Genomic DNA, 15,030 nt, shown 5'->3' on the forward strand with positions numbered 1-15,030 from the left:
TATACGGTATAAATCCCTCTCACCTTTATTGGTATGTTTGTTAATATAACATCTTCAAACACAAGATTTTATGCCAACAAAAATAATTCTTTATTTTTGATTATAATATCTCATAAAGAAAACAAAAAAGTGAAAAAATTTGGAAAATCTGTGGAAAAGTAAATTAATGGAAAAGTAATTTAAATCTTTAATATGTTTTTATATGTTTTACGCATTTATGTCGTTCAAAATTCATGTAGAATCTACACGGAGTGTTTTAACATACCGAATATCTTTTTCGGATTTAAAACTGACTTTTCTTTAATGAAAAGGCTATATCTGTAACTTCTAAACAATTAATTATTTATAACTATTAATCCAAAAGAAAAAATAGAAAGCAAGATTTAAAAAAAGTAATTAAATTGAAAAATGTTTTTTATTACATTAATTAATTAAAAGCAAATCTGAGTTCTAAATTAAAAGAAATAATTCCAACTAAATTTTAAGAGAGGGAAAATCGAATTGCATTTTGTGTCGAAAAATTAGAAAACCCTAATATTCGCCTCGGTTGAAAATTGGAATTTCGCCGAATCATCATATTTCCGTTATGTTTGATCTTCGACATTAATTATAGACGAAGCACACGATCGTGACGAGAGATGCGGTCTCTCAAGTTTAATTGTACGAATAATTGGACGCCATATATACATGGCGCCGCGCAAAAGCCAATGACAGTCGGAGAGATTGCCGCCGGCACGGGATGAGTTCGATCGCGAGAAAGCCGAAGCACTTCTCGACGAAGAAGAGCCTCTTGAACGTAAACTTCAACACGAAATTATTCTTAAGATGCAGTTAAGCTGCTCATTAAAGCTTTGTCTCGCGCAATCAGAGCTTTCCTGCGAATTTAGGAACGGGAGCGGAAATAGGAACCGATCAATCAGTAACGTATTAGACGCGCACCAAAATTGCACTCGTTAAAGTAAAATTGAAGTACATGTACAGTGACTCTCACGAAACTGTGTTTAAACGTTTTAAAATTTTCAAATAAGTTTTATTTAAAAATATATTAATTTGAAGAGAAAAGAAAAATATATTGCTTGTAATCTTTCTGAAAATTATATAAACATTTAATTTCATACGTATCTGTTTTCTTTTTTGTTTTTCTCGCATAACAAATTTTATAAGATTTTAAAAATGTTTGATACATACATTCTGAATTAAAATTTTTAAATTATATTTGAACATTTATATTTTTATTTATATGTTAATTATATTTCTAATAATATGTGAACTATAATAATAACTTTTTATTCGAAGTAAATGAAAATTCAAATATAGGTCCTACATATAGTCTCGCTTGTTTTTCAACTTTATTTTAAATTGTTTCCAAATTAAATGTCATTTTTTATTAAAGTGTAAGGTAGCAAGATAAATATTTCTCTCGCATTCTATGAAATAACTTCTTTTCACTTTAAATTGAAAACTTTTTCAATAAATTTTATCATTTGACATTACAAATCTTTCGATTTTTCTTCGTCAGATTTAAATTTTAGATTATATATTCAAGCTGAACAACTTCAAAACGAAACAAACTGCAGACAATTTACAAAAATTCGGATAAAATATTTTGTTCGGTCTATACATTTATGATATTCTGTAAATATTATGTAGTGCGTTGTTTCTAAACCCGTTATAACATGCTGCAAACATGTTGTATACATTCGTAAACCGAATGTGGCTTTCCAGCTCGCCAGTCACAATCGATTTTGCGAAATTTACGGCACGCTCCGCACGCTCCCGTAAAAACGAAATACAAAACTGATACTCGTCTCTCAATGCGACGCTGAACGATATCAGTTTTGGCACCGCATCCAGGACTAGTCCAGATTGAAATCGTCAGTAGACAAGACAATCCCGCACGAAGATTGTAGCTCGCGATGGTATTGAAAACGTCAGATTCACTTATTGTTAGCGTAATGTACTGACCAACGTGACTTTGATTTCGAGCTAAATATGATATATAACGATATTGCCACGATAATCTCATGATCGTCACATCACATGTACATATAAATGACACTTTTATTAATTATCAAATTGGATTAAAATTAAAATCAAATTTAAAATAATACTATATCTTCGTTGTGGTTCTTTTTCTTTTTATTCGCGCTCACATTCATCATTCATAAATGAATAATGTGGAAACCGTACTTAATTTTCTTTTTAAAATTGACATTTTGCGAACCGCGGCTTTGCCGAAGCCTCAGCAACTCCTTTAGCATTTGCGAACACAGCAAATTCGAGAACGACATGAAATTTCCATTTCATTCCGTTCACATTTTCCTATTGTCACTCATATACTAAAGTGAAACTAAAACTCTGGCACTTTGCATTTATTTACATCACTATCATAAAACTAAAAGTTTTGCGCGATGTGATTTATAATTCAGAATCACGAAAGTCTAGATTTTATTTTTAAATTATTTACGTCATCTTCGATCGCTAACTGCCTTTTTAATCAACCATAAAGCCTTTATAAAAATTTTTAATTAACAGTATCGCAATTGCGTAGAGCAAGAGATCGCTATTTTATCATTTATAAAAATGTTGAAGTATTAATCATTATTAAAATATTGACTTTAGATAAACGTAACTTTTCAAAAAAAGCAATATTTAAAGAGTACGTTAATGAATTGAATACTGAGATACATGTTACTTTGATATTTAAATAAATATTACTTAAATTAAAATGCTTTTTTTTCATAAAGCTATTTACACAACTTTTAATATATTAAAAATCCTCCAACTGTGCCCGGATCTTTTTAATTTATATGAACTTGTTGAATTAAAATAAAATTAGAATTATAAACTCGTTACTGTTGAATATTAAGCCATAATTTTACATTTTGACGTTTCGGTGATTTTTTTTGACAGTTAATGCACCAAATTCGGGAGCAACGCAAAATTTCCATTTTATTCTGCGTTCATATTTTCCCGTTGGCGTTCATAAACGAACGGGGTGTCTCGGTGGCGCATTCAAAGTGCGACGGAATGACGTGTGTGCGCGAAGCGCGACGTGGTCCGCGTTATATAGGTAAAGAGCGAACACGCGACGTACCGCGGATATGTAATTTATGAAAATACAGAAAACTTTGCGGCAAGGTCGCGCAAGACCGAGAGCCGACAGCCTCATCGATCGAACGCGGAAAACTATAAAGCAAAGATAGCATCGCTCGCGACAAAAATAACTGTTGGAAAGTGTTATTTTTATTGGCAATCAGTCCCTTGCATCTGTAATTGAGATTTAATTGTTTATTTTGCTAAAACACTTGATTGTATTTGCCGAATGAAATTGAAATGTACGACATATGAAACTGCACAATTTCGACACACCGAAGCAAGTCGTACTATATATAAACGTTATTATCATATAGTATTATTATTATTATATATTAAGAATTTTGTAGAACAAAAAGAGGAATTTAAAGCTTGTAATGACGCGCAAGCTGCACAATACGAGGGAGAATGGCGGAGCATTATTTCGGAATACTTTTTGTCTTTTTTTTTCTCTCCCTCTTGAAAAGTACATTTGTTGTTAGTCGGCCACTCGTCTCTACCTTCTTTGCGCCTTTTACCCTAATTGGACATTCAAGAACGGCACGAAGCCGCTTTCGGGAACATCTTTTGGATGGAAGTAGAATTCTTTTGGAAGAAACTAATGGCGAATACTATCTCTCTCTCTATTTCTCTCCTTTTTCCTCTTCCAAATACAAAAGTATCTTCGGAGATTTAACGACCATATATCGCTCGACCATTGTAACAACACGCTAACGACCTCGCTATCTTTATACATTAAGTTACTTGGCAACGGACAATTTGAAAAAGCGGCTAATACGATAAATGCGCGATCGTATTTCAAATATACGCCTCGTTTGTCAAATTACATTGTTTGCATAATGTAGCAGAAAATGTAAGCCCATTTTCCACGTGTAGCAAGATATTTTGGGTACAAATTTAGACTCCATTTTTCTATGACAAAACATTGATTTTCGTTCTTTTTCATCCTCGCTTTTCTATATTATACACTTATATCGATAAGGGAAATTTTATTAATGATAAATTGTTTTAAAAAAGATAAGAACGTAATCTCTTGTCTCACACTTCATAAAGTATTAATATTAATTAAAAATTTATAAAAAATAAGGGCTTTATGGCTCTCTGAAGATCTTAATCTTCTAAAGATATTAATTAATCAGGATTTATTATGAGGATCCTAAAGTTTCATCCGTAATAATTACTGACAAAAGATTGCAGAAACGACTCACCGATACAGCATGCGCTCCTGACGATCGGCCTCGCGATAAATCTTGTAATACATCGCGATCATGATTATCCCCGGTACCCAAAAGCTGACACCAGAACTGATGATAGCGTAGAACTTGTTGACTTTGAACTCACACACATTCGGAGAGTTCTTTCTGTACTCCAGGTGCTCCTTCGTGGTATACCATCCCGCGAAGATCGGTAGGAAGCTCATAATAGTCGGGGAACACCACACGACGCTCAACATGGTTCCCAATCTCACGTTCGTCATGATTAACGGATAGTCCAACGGTTGGACGATCGCGTAATATCTGTCGACGCTGATGCAGCAAAGGTGGAGGATGCTGACGGTGCTGAAGAAGACGTCCAACGAGTTCCATACGTCGCACATGAAATACCCGAATAACCAACGTCCGCCAGAAAGTTCCACGGAAGCGTTGAACGTCATGGCGAATAACGCCACCAGCATGTCGGCCAAGGCCAGCGATACCACGAAGTAATTAGTGATTACTCGGAGCTTCCGGTGTCTCATGACCGAAACGATGACCAATAGATTGCCGAAGAGAGCACTAAGGATGATGAATATCATAATGAAGGCTTTGAAAGTTAGTAAGAGGACATGCTCCATATCGTGATCGTTTTTGCTGTTGTTTCGCTGACCGGTATCAAAAGAGAAATTGCTCAGTAGATTCGTGGTATTGTCCGAGTTCATCTCTGATCTGACGTCTCGTTGTAATCTATCTTGAGGAACTGGGGTGTTTCTCACGTCTCGACTGGCTACTACCGTCGCTCGATGACGTCTTTCTCGTCTTCTTCCGTTTCTTCCTTGATATGACTAACGTGCAATCGATCCATTTATGAAGATCAAGTTATGGTTTCACCTGGGTGAAACGTAGATCGCAAGGTTCTTAATTTGCAGCATCTATATAAGATGGTTTATTTAGAGTGTTTCGTGACTCACTTGTCAGTAAGGTCCAAAATAAGGGAATTAGGCGAGAGTGCATCTCGGAAAATATGCTCCGTTAACCTACTTGGATAAATTGGTACTTGAGTACTTGAGCTTCTAGGCGTTTCGTATACTTGGATCTTCTTGAGTTGATGATTGTCCGTTTATATGGATTTTACTTGCGATCATAAACACGATTGTAGATTTATTTTCTTATATTTTGCTGTTGCAATTTTTTTACATAGTTGCAGTTAAAATTTTTTTCGAATTTCGAGCTGACGTCCAAACAGGATTTCCATGCGGCACATTTTTCACAGATTTTGAAATGTCTTCGTGCAACGATAACCTGCGAACAAAATATGCACAAATATGCATAAAAAACGAAATAAATAATGCAACAATGTTATATGTATGCAAAATTTTAATCCTACATATTTACAAGCTTTGTAAATATCTACAGTTGCGTATCTAGTTCTGTGTAAAATGAATATTTACTATATTCGCAATATATTGCAACGATTCTAATTAATAGTTCTAAATTAATGTGTATGTAGGCCAATAATATAATATTATACAAGACCGATTTTGCAAAAGATAAAATAACGGGTTCTCTTATTATCGACATATTATATAAATTTTAAAAATAATCTCAAAACTTATGCCTATCACATTTAGAAGTAATTTAAAGGGAGGTGAGTATTTTAAGTTTATAAAAAACTTTTAATTTTGATAATTGCATTGCTAGAAAAAAAACGTATTTTTGTTTATTCTGCGCGTTTTAATATAACTTAGTTAGTTAATTAAAATTAATTAATTAAAAATTAATTATTATCTCTGAGTCTGAATTTTCCATTTCAGTGATTCTATTGCTAAAGAAAACGTATTTCTATTTATTCCATGTAACAATAATACATTATTAAAGATAGTTAATTAAAAATGCTCTATTACACTTATAGAAGCATGACATTTTACTTTCAATGACGTCATTATTGATAAAAATAAATTACTCGCTTACTCTTTGCAATAATATAAAATAATATCTTCATCAAAATTGGTTAATTAAAAACTGGCAAATGTTTGGGGAACTGGGAAATTCCAATAGTTTCATTGTTGAAGGTATCCCTACGTTCCCGTTATTCAAGCAGTAATATTGTTATTTTAAGACTAATTAAAGGTTAATCAATATTTATAAAAGTCTGAGATATAAATTCTCATAATCCTATTATCAAAATTTCGTGCTTATTCTCTTCTACATATCATAATTAACTTTACTAAAATCACATAATTTTACTAAAGTCGATTTTTTAATTTTAAAAATGTCATTGTAAAAATAAATATTTCTACATCTTAATAATATAATTTTATTAATTAAAATTTATTTAATACTTGGGGATTTTTAAATTCAAGTTTTATTGATTTTTTTATTATCCAAAGAAGTGCACGATAGTAATAAAAACAATTTAACTTTACATTTGTAATTGACTAATTTTACAAGTCTAGCTTATTAAAAATTCTGATATTCGAATTTTAACGTTTCGAGACTTGAGATTTAAATTTGCATTATTTGAATCGTAATACTTTTGATTGTAAATTTGTCACTGGGTAATCCCTTCATCGTAAATATTCCAAATAATTTGGATTATCCATCAGTCAATGTATTTAGATGTATTCCGGTGATGTACGAGCGCATAATCCGCGTTAAAAGGCCGTTGATTTACCGCAGGAATATGCTCGTATGTTCTGTCGAAATTGGATTTACACGAAGATTCGCGAGAGGCGCACGCGGATAACAAGTTGTGACAATACGATCTAATGCTAAAACGATATGTATATCAGTCATAATAGAAACAACAAACGCAAATGAACACGCGGTCGAACTACTATCCGTAGAATGCCTAAATGCTATTTGAAATTCGCACAATCTAGAATTTAATCATACGATGTCATCTCGTGGGAGTTTAATTACCATGAACGACATACAAATAATATTTTTAAAAATAGTAACGTAAGGTGAGCAACGATAAACGACGTAGTATTCTATAAATAAATACTTTAAAAATACGCAGATAGCGAAGAATAGGAAATATAATATTTAATAATTAAATGCGATAAGTATATAGAAGTGCTACTGAAAATATATTGTAGCCACTTTATATACGATGCTATAATTATTATAAATATATCCTTCTTACTACGTCAATATGTCCTCGAAATAGATAGAACCTATTTGTTTCAAAAATATAGTTCTATAAATATAAGATCGTCCATTTTAATTGCACTCGATCTACGCCATTTATCTTCTATGCTTATACGTGCCTGTCATTTTATATGCAGAAGGTACAGGGAAACGTCTAAAACGGACGATTCTCCTACGATCGAAGAGCGAGAAAATCCTTCACCGTTGTAAGACGAACCGGATTGAGATATGTAGGCTGACGTAATATATATTATATTATTGACGTTCTTCGCAACGCCGTATTAAGAAGTTTTTCTCTCTAAAGAGTTCCGATTCTATCGACTGTCCTATCTATTTCGGTTCAAGCCAGATTAAAATCGGACGCAATATTTATTTGCGACCGTAACGTGAAATATTTCTCTCGATATTTATAGATCTGTCCAATACGGCAATACAGAGTGTCCTAGATCTGTGGCGAGTTTTCATCTCCATGAATTCTCTAAATAATTTGTCGATTTGACAAATTCATCGACGATATCTGTGCAGTACGTTAGCGAATTTTTAATGTCCAACATTTTACATATTTTTTAATCAATATTTTAATTAAATAATTTTAATCTATTTTCTAATTAAAAATCTATTCTTAATTCTGGTTTTTGATATTCAATCTCTGGAAGACCACTATGAAATTTTTCAATGGAGTAAACGTATAATGAATAATACATCAAATTTGACCACGATATTATAATTATTCAAACAGCATGTATTATCAAACAATAATGTAATATAATATATAATTATATTATATATTATACTATATGATTCATATAATTAAATATGATGATCATATTATTTGATGTATAATTATCAAACAATGTGTCAAATATTTTATACTCTTTTTTGAGTTATTGATTCTTGAGATACTGGTTTTCGCTTGTTTAAAAAAAAGTTTTAAAAAAAGCTTTAAAAAACATTTCTACACAAAACGTTTCTACACAAAATCTCTGCGATAAATTTTGACATTATACTTAAATAAAATTGCGGAAATTCGGGATAAAATTGAATGAAATGACCTGTGTGAGAAATGCATGCAAATTTTTCATTTGCGATGTATTGTTGGGCTAATCATATTCGCGAAACGCGCGAAATGTCACCGTTGGAATTCCAGAACTGTCCTGAAAAATTCAGCGACAGTCAACGACAATCTCGATGGAAAAAAAAAGAGAAAAGTTCCATGAAATTATATACGCAGACACTCGCTTCATCGCGTGATGATGAAAATTTCGCGATGGTGGAAAAGTTGATGGTTCGCGAGTAATTTTTCTCGCGTGAGAAAAATCGCTCGGCTTGTTATTAACTCGACTAATATAATTTCCCGGAACACGAAACGTGTAATGTAATTGTTAGCGTGGAATAATTACGAAAATCACGATCGTTATTTGAAAACAACTTGCCCTGCACTTTTTTTGCAATGATATCTTACCCACTAATAATATTATGTCATAAATTTCTAAAATTGTACGAGAGAATTATATCGACTACTTATAATAATTTTTTTTTTACAATTACTTTGTTATTTTTATATGTACGACACCCATCACGGAATGAGGGAGGTTCCAGGTTCGAACCCTGGCTGAGGTAATATTTTTCGCAATAAATTTAATTATTTAATTAAGACGCTTATATATATATTATAAGCATCTAAAATTACATCAATTTAAAATGACCAGAATCTTTGGTCGAAATACGGTGACGATTTGTCACAACGGTTATAATCGTTGCCACGATTATAATTATTGAGGGGAATATAGTCAATTGAAATTCTTAATTGGGATTTTTATATGTATTTATATTAATATTCCGGAATTTTATATATGTCTCATTTTTTTTTTTAATTTTATGTTGGTATATTTACGTATCAATTATAATTGTACATTACAAATTATATTTTGATAAATTTTTGATGCATAAAAAGAGGCGATATTAAATAAATAAATAAATTTTTAATATAATATCTATAATTGATTAAAAATTTTTAATATAATTCTACTAAAAAGTACGTATGTAGAATATTTATTTATCAAAAATTCGATCCCAAAAGATATTTATTTATTCGAAACGTATTGCTTAAATAATATATATTATTTCCAACATTCTTCAAAGATAATTCTTATAATATTCTTGAAATAAGTCTTAAAATAATACAAGAAACGAACGAATAAGTTAAGTATTACTTATATCATTATTATATTTTAATACTTAAGCTGAATATACATTTCTATATTACATTTTAAGAAGGATAATAACGTACAAGATATATATACATATATATATATATAGATATTATTTTATACATATATATATATATATATACATATATATATATATATATTTTGCGTTTCTTGATATTCTCATAGAGAAGTAAGAAGAGAGAATAATTCAAAAAGCGAACAATCACCAAGAGTTAATAAGATCCGGTAGCTTTGAAGGCAGAGCAAAGGCTTCGTAATACGAAACACGAAAGGGGAAAATGAACGTACGTCGACATCGTAAAGCCGGCTTACCTCACTTCCCTTCACTTCTCGTCGGCACAAGCGTACGGATATTCCACTAGCGCGAACATAAAGTATTGCCGTCACCGCCGTCGTCGTCGCCGTCGCCGTCGCAGTCGATGTGGCCGTCATTCCCGTATATGCCGCACGAAATACGAGAGCGAAACACGAGTACGACATGAGGCGCGCGCGCGCGTGTCTCGCTGCAAAGTGCCAGGCGTCGCCGTCGTTTGTAAATCGCGACTTCCGTTTACAGGACAATTTTCCGTCGGATTTTCGCGAACCGAGAAAGCGTGCGAGCAAACCGCCACGGGCGGCCCCGTCTATTTGACCACCGCGTCGCCATCGACTTCAAAGCGAGTATCGAACGACTTGAAGGCGCCGAGACGCGACGTGAAATTGCCCCGAGAGGAAATAGGAGTACTCTGTCGCGCGGGCGAATGTGTGCAGATATAATTTTAATTACGGATAACTTGATTTCACAATACATATATACGTACATATCCCTCCTCGCGTCGGATCGAGCTGGATGTTCCGACGCTCGATCAGCATCGGCTGCAAAGCTTGTACCGTCGTCTCGCCTGCCATTTCCACGTTTCTGCCACCACGTCGCGAAATTTGAACGCGAAACGCGAGCACGGGATACGAAGCGTCGTCTGCGATCCGCGATTTACATTTCCGCGACGCGATGCCGCGGAATATTCTGGATTCTCGAAAGGAGCGAGGAGCGCGCGCGTGTACCCCCGCCATCTTCGGACGCGAACTGCGACGACGACTTCGAACGGCGCGCGGATATCGAGCAACTTCACGCGGCGCGACGCCGGCGTGAAGTTGACCCGAAACGAAGGGGGAATTAAAATATTCCATCACGGATGCAAATATAGAGACGCGGGTCTATATATGCCATTATATAATCTCATTTTGCGATAAATTATGAAAAACGGCTCACCTTTCCGCGTCGGATCAAACGTGTGGATGTTTCACTGACGTGGTCGTAGACCGGTATTCATATAGTCGGTTCTTGTATTTAAGACCGTTTTAAGTACAATCTTAGGCTGTCATGAACCAATCACAGAACCGTATTAGCATTTTAAGACATTACTCAAGACAGTCTTGAAATAAGAACTGGCCATGAATACCGGCCGTAAATGTGCCATGCCGTTACCGAAATCGCCATTTCTGCGTTTTTGTCGCGAAATACGAGGCGTTGTTCGCGAATTCCGATTTCCGCTTCCGCGACGCAATTCTGCGGAATATTTCGGATTCTCGCATCAAGCAGAACGACGACCGTCCGCGTTTCGCGCCATTTTTCATGCGAACTGCATCGCTGAATTTGTGATGAGAATGGCGAACGAATCGAAACGATATATATGGCGTCCGAAAAGAGATAAAAATATTTCATATAAATGCAATATTTAAAGAATTATATATCTTTTTTTTGTGTTATAATTAATAAAATCTCTATAATTCTATATATTCTAAAAAATTTTTAATTATTATCCTATATTTTCTCAATATCTTCATTATATATTCGAATATAAAATTACTAATTTTTACGCCAGGCGAAAATAGCTGTGAAATTTAGGTGCAGATATTTTGCGGTAAATCGCGAATGGAAATTATATGGATTTTCGAATTCAAACAAGGGCGAATTTTTGTTCGCGAATAAAAAACTAGTCGCCAATCGCCAATCGCCAATCGCGTGTGGTACGCAACTTTATTCAAATGACGATAATAAGATTCGAGTATGGAAATTTACGACCGAATCTTCGTGTAAAACGCGGCCGAACTCTCGTAATAAGAAATTGCAGAAGTGAATAATGCACGATGAGACTTGGAAAGTTTACGCAAATTTTAAAGCAAGAACTCGTTAGAAAGTCGAAACCATCTTAAATGGCTTCGTGATATTCCTGTCAGAATATCGTCGCGAGGACGTGTAAAATTAGATTTTTCTAAAGGCATACAAATATGCTAATGTAAGAAAAAGATTAGGAGAGGACAGAGGTCGGAATTAATTAGCAATATGCAACGAAATACATGAGAATATTGTAATTGTAATTCTATCCTGAAAAGCTTTTATACCGCATTTACTAGAATTTGAGGGAACATATTCTATTACATTTAATACAATATTATTAAAGTGATTAAATTTATATCCACTGATATTTACATTAGCACATTATATGATATATATTCTCCAATATAATTTATATTATATATGTAATAATTATGAAAAATATATATTATAACTATATAATATATTTTTCAAATATATAATAATGGTGTTATAAATACTCGAATCATATTTGCAGGTCTTTGTCTGCGATACAAGATCACCGGCATCGATTGTCGTAATCCCGTTGCATCTTCATCTATAAGACGAGAAGCTTTACAATGAAGCTGAAGCACGCTTTGTCCTATGCTTAGAGATGAACTTGCCTCTATTATTACATTTAGTTTGCTATTTACCACTATCGTACGAGCAGTCGAGCGTGTATCGTACGTGTATGTAACGTTAATCAGATCGCAGAAAGGCATCGCGGCACCTTTGACAACCGCGTGAGACCGTAACCTTATGAAAATTTCAAAGGCGAATTGATTTCCTCGAACCATACGTAATTCAGCCACACATTGCAGTTTCGTGAAATTATTTCCAAATAAATTTAAAATCCACGGTACGATATATATCCCATTGCGAAATGTAGTAAAGCAGATTCGTTAATTTATCTTTTCAATTTTTCTTAACTTATTTTTACAATTTAATGACAGCTTTAATTGTAAGATAAATGTATAAAATTGTAACCAAAGTCCAGCTATAATTTGTAAATAGAATTTTATATATATGTACATTTTACATGCCAGATTAACAGTTAGCATGTATAATTACGAACTTTAGAAGTCATATAATGGGCAGAACAAAAAATGTTTAAATTACAATTTGGACTGTAATTATACAGATCAATCTAAAATTATTCACAATTTATTTTTTAGTTATTATTGTAACGTTTAAAATGAAAAATAAAAGGTAATTCAATATTAAATTAAAATTAAAGATAAAATTATGCATTAGATTTTGCCTTGATATTAAAAACTGTGAAAGAAAGATAAAAATTTCGTTCAAGAAGATGAACTTTACTGCATGGTATGAATAATGGTAAACTGCAACTGTTTATTCTCGGCAACTAAATAATGAAAATAGCTATGAGTTATGAGTAATAATGAAAATAGCAATAACAATAGTGAGATATAATAATAAAAATAGCTATGAGCTATGAGTAATAATGAGTTTCAAGGTGGAAGCAGTTCTCACATTTATGTCAGCCACATCGAAAATCGATCGGCATGTATGGAATGAACGCGACGCGATTGTTTCGGTCGGCATCTGGCAGAAAATTTCAACATTTCGCGAAATAATTTAACTCATTGCACACGCATTTGCTCACCGGACGTATAAATACGTTTGATGTAACCGTGAAGAAAAAATTCAATTATCGACGGTAGCAATTTGTGAATCGATCCGAATGTCAGAGTCGCGGCATAACACGGTGGTTTGAAAGAATTTCTTGTACGGAGCGTTATTGCATTCAAGAACGCATCGAAAATATAATTAATTTAATGTCTAAAATTATACGACCACAAAAAAACATTAAAATTGTACTAAATACTGATTAAACACGATTACTCTTATTCTTTTTGAAAGCTTAAAATACATTTCCTGTGACGGAAAAAATGTGCGAGTACAAATACGAGTACGCATTGTACGTTTCGTTTTGCGAGTTTGTGAATTCTTATGAATATATTTTCGTAAGGAATGTAAATATTTCAGTCATTTTTATACAATATTGATTCCAGCGACTCGGAAATATGTGCGCAAACTATTCCTGTGTCTCATAGCTAGATGTAGATTTATGCTACATGTCGACTTATCTATAGCCCCAGGTTGCAGGGTGTAAAGACGTTTTAATGACGTGTATTATTGACGTTAGAGACGTCATTAAGACATTAATAATACGTCATTTGACATCACTCCGCTACCTGGGGCATTTCACAAAACGTAGCGCAATTATGCTGGTTATTAATTCAACAATGCATTCGTATGTATGAATTTATATTTGGCTTATCGAATTAACTAACGTTGCCATCATCATCGTATTACCATCGTATTTATACGATCGTTCGTTTGAGATTGGCGGATCATGCGATCGCAAAGATAAGCACCACATATTAGCTCGAGGCAAATAAATACGCAAACCTACTCGTATCCCATCAAAGCTAAACAAACATTCGATACACTCGTATCCCATCGATATTCCAGCTGTATCAAAGAGAGAGAGAGAGAGAGTCAATATCTTACCTCCGATCCCTCCGAGTTTCTTAGCTACGCTCGTGCCCCGATCAAGTTACTTCCGGCGCATCTTGTTCACCGCAAGAAAGTTAATTTGCAATGTTTCAGTTTCATGATAACTCCGCCGATACACGAAAATAATGTCACAATGTTTTTCCACATTGATCAATAGATATTTCCGGTGATGACATCTTCAGAGCTGTTATACATTCAGATCGGTTATTTCTTCATTCATTATATTGATTGTTTCTTCAGTTGTTCGAGATTATTTAATCACATTCTGCGGTTTGTTAAGAAAATAACGTTCTTTGTCTTTTAATGCAAAGTTCGTAGGAAAATGAGACATTGTGCGATATATAGTTGATTTCATCATGAGCCTATGTTATGTCAAGTGTTATTTGCCTTGCTTATTGTTAGTGTAAACACGCGGCTGGCTCAGTGAATTTACAGCTGTTAGCTTGTTTCATCGGCTCAGTATTGTGCTAATTTTGTAGTATTTTTCTAATTATGATTGTTAGTAAGATTGTGAAACTCTATTAACACTTTCGCCACCAAGTGTCACGTATTATATCTATGTAGCATCACAATTTGTTTAGCAGATTATCTGTATGACAACATTGTAACAATAGTTTATAAGCTGAAATCACAATGTTGCATTGATGAAGGATCAATGATTATCTCTTATCGCGTTTTGATTTTATATCGAAGA

The 15,030-nt window shown here is 33.6% G+C and overlaps 1 protein-coding gene across 4 annotated transcripts in view; it reads right to left on the reverse strand.

Annotated features, from left to right (window-relative positions):
• LOC139819532 (octopamine receptor beta-1R) overlaps window positions 1–15,030 on the reverse strand; it is a 61,586-nt gene that overhangs the window by 44,666 nt on the left and 1,890 nt on the right. The window contains exons 2-3 of one of the 4 annotated variants that reach the window (XM_071788965.1): window positions 14,331–14,520; window positions 4,305–5,594 (exon numbers count right to left, since the gene is read on the reverse strand). In XM_071788965.1, the coding sequence (XP_071645066.1) occupies window positions 4,305–5,014 (710 nt within the window). In that variant the 5' untranslated portion in view covers window positions 5,015–5,594; window positions 14,331–14,520. Of the gene's footprint in view, window positions 1–4,304; window positions 5,595–10,476; window positions 11,222–14,330; window positions 14,926–15,030 lie in introns of those variants that run through there. The other 3 variants (XM_071788954.1, XM_071788946.1, XM_071788938.1) reach the window with 3 other exon arrangements.

This window comes from Temnothorax longispinosus, chromosome 1 (assembly GCF_030848805.1).
Source record: "Temnothorax longispinosus isolate EJ_2023e chromosome 1, Tlon_JGU_v1, whole genome shotgun sequence".
Taxonomy (NCBI): Eukaryota; Metazoa; Arthropoda; class Insecta; order Hymenoptera; family Formicidae; genus Temnothorax; species Temnothorax longispinosus.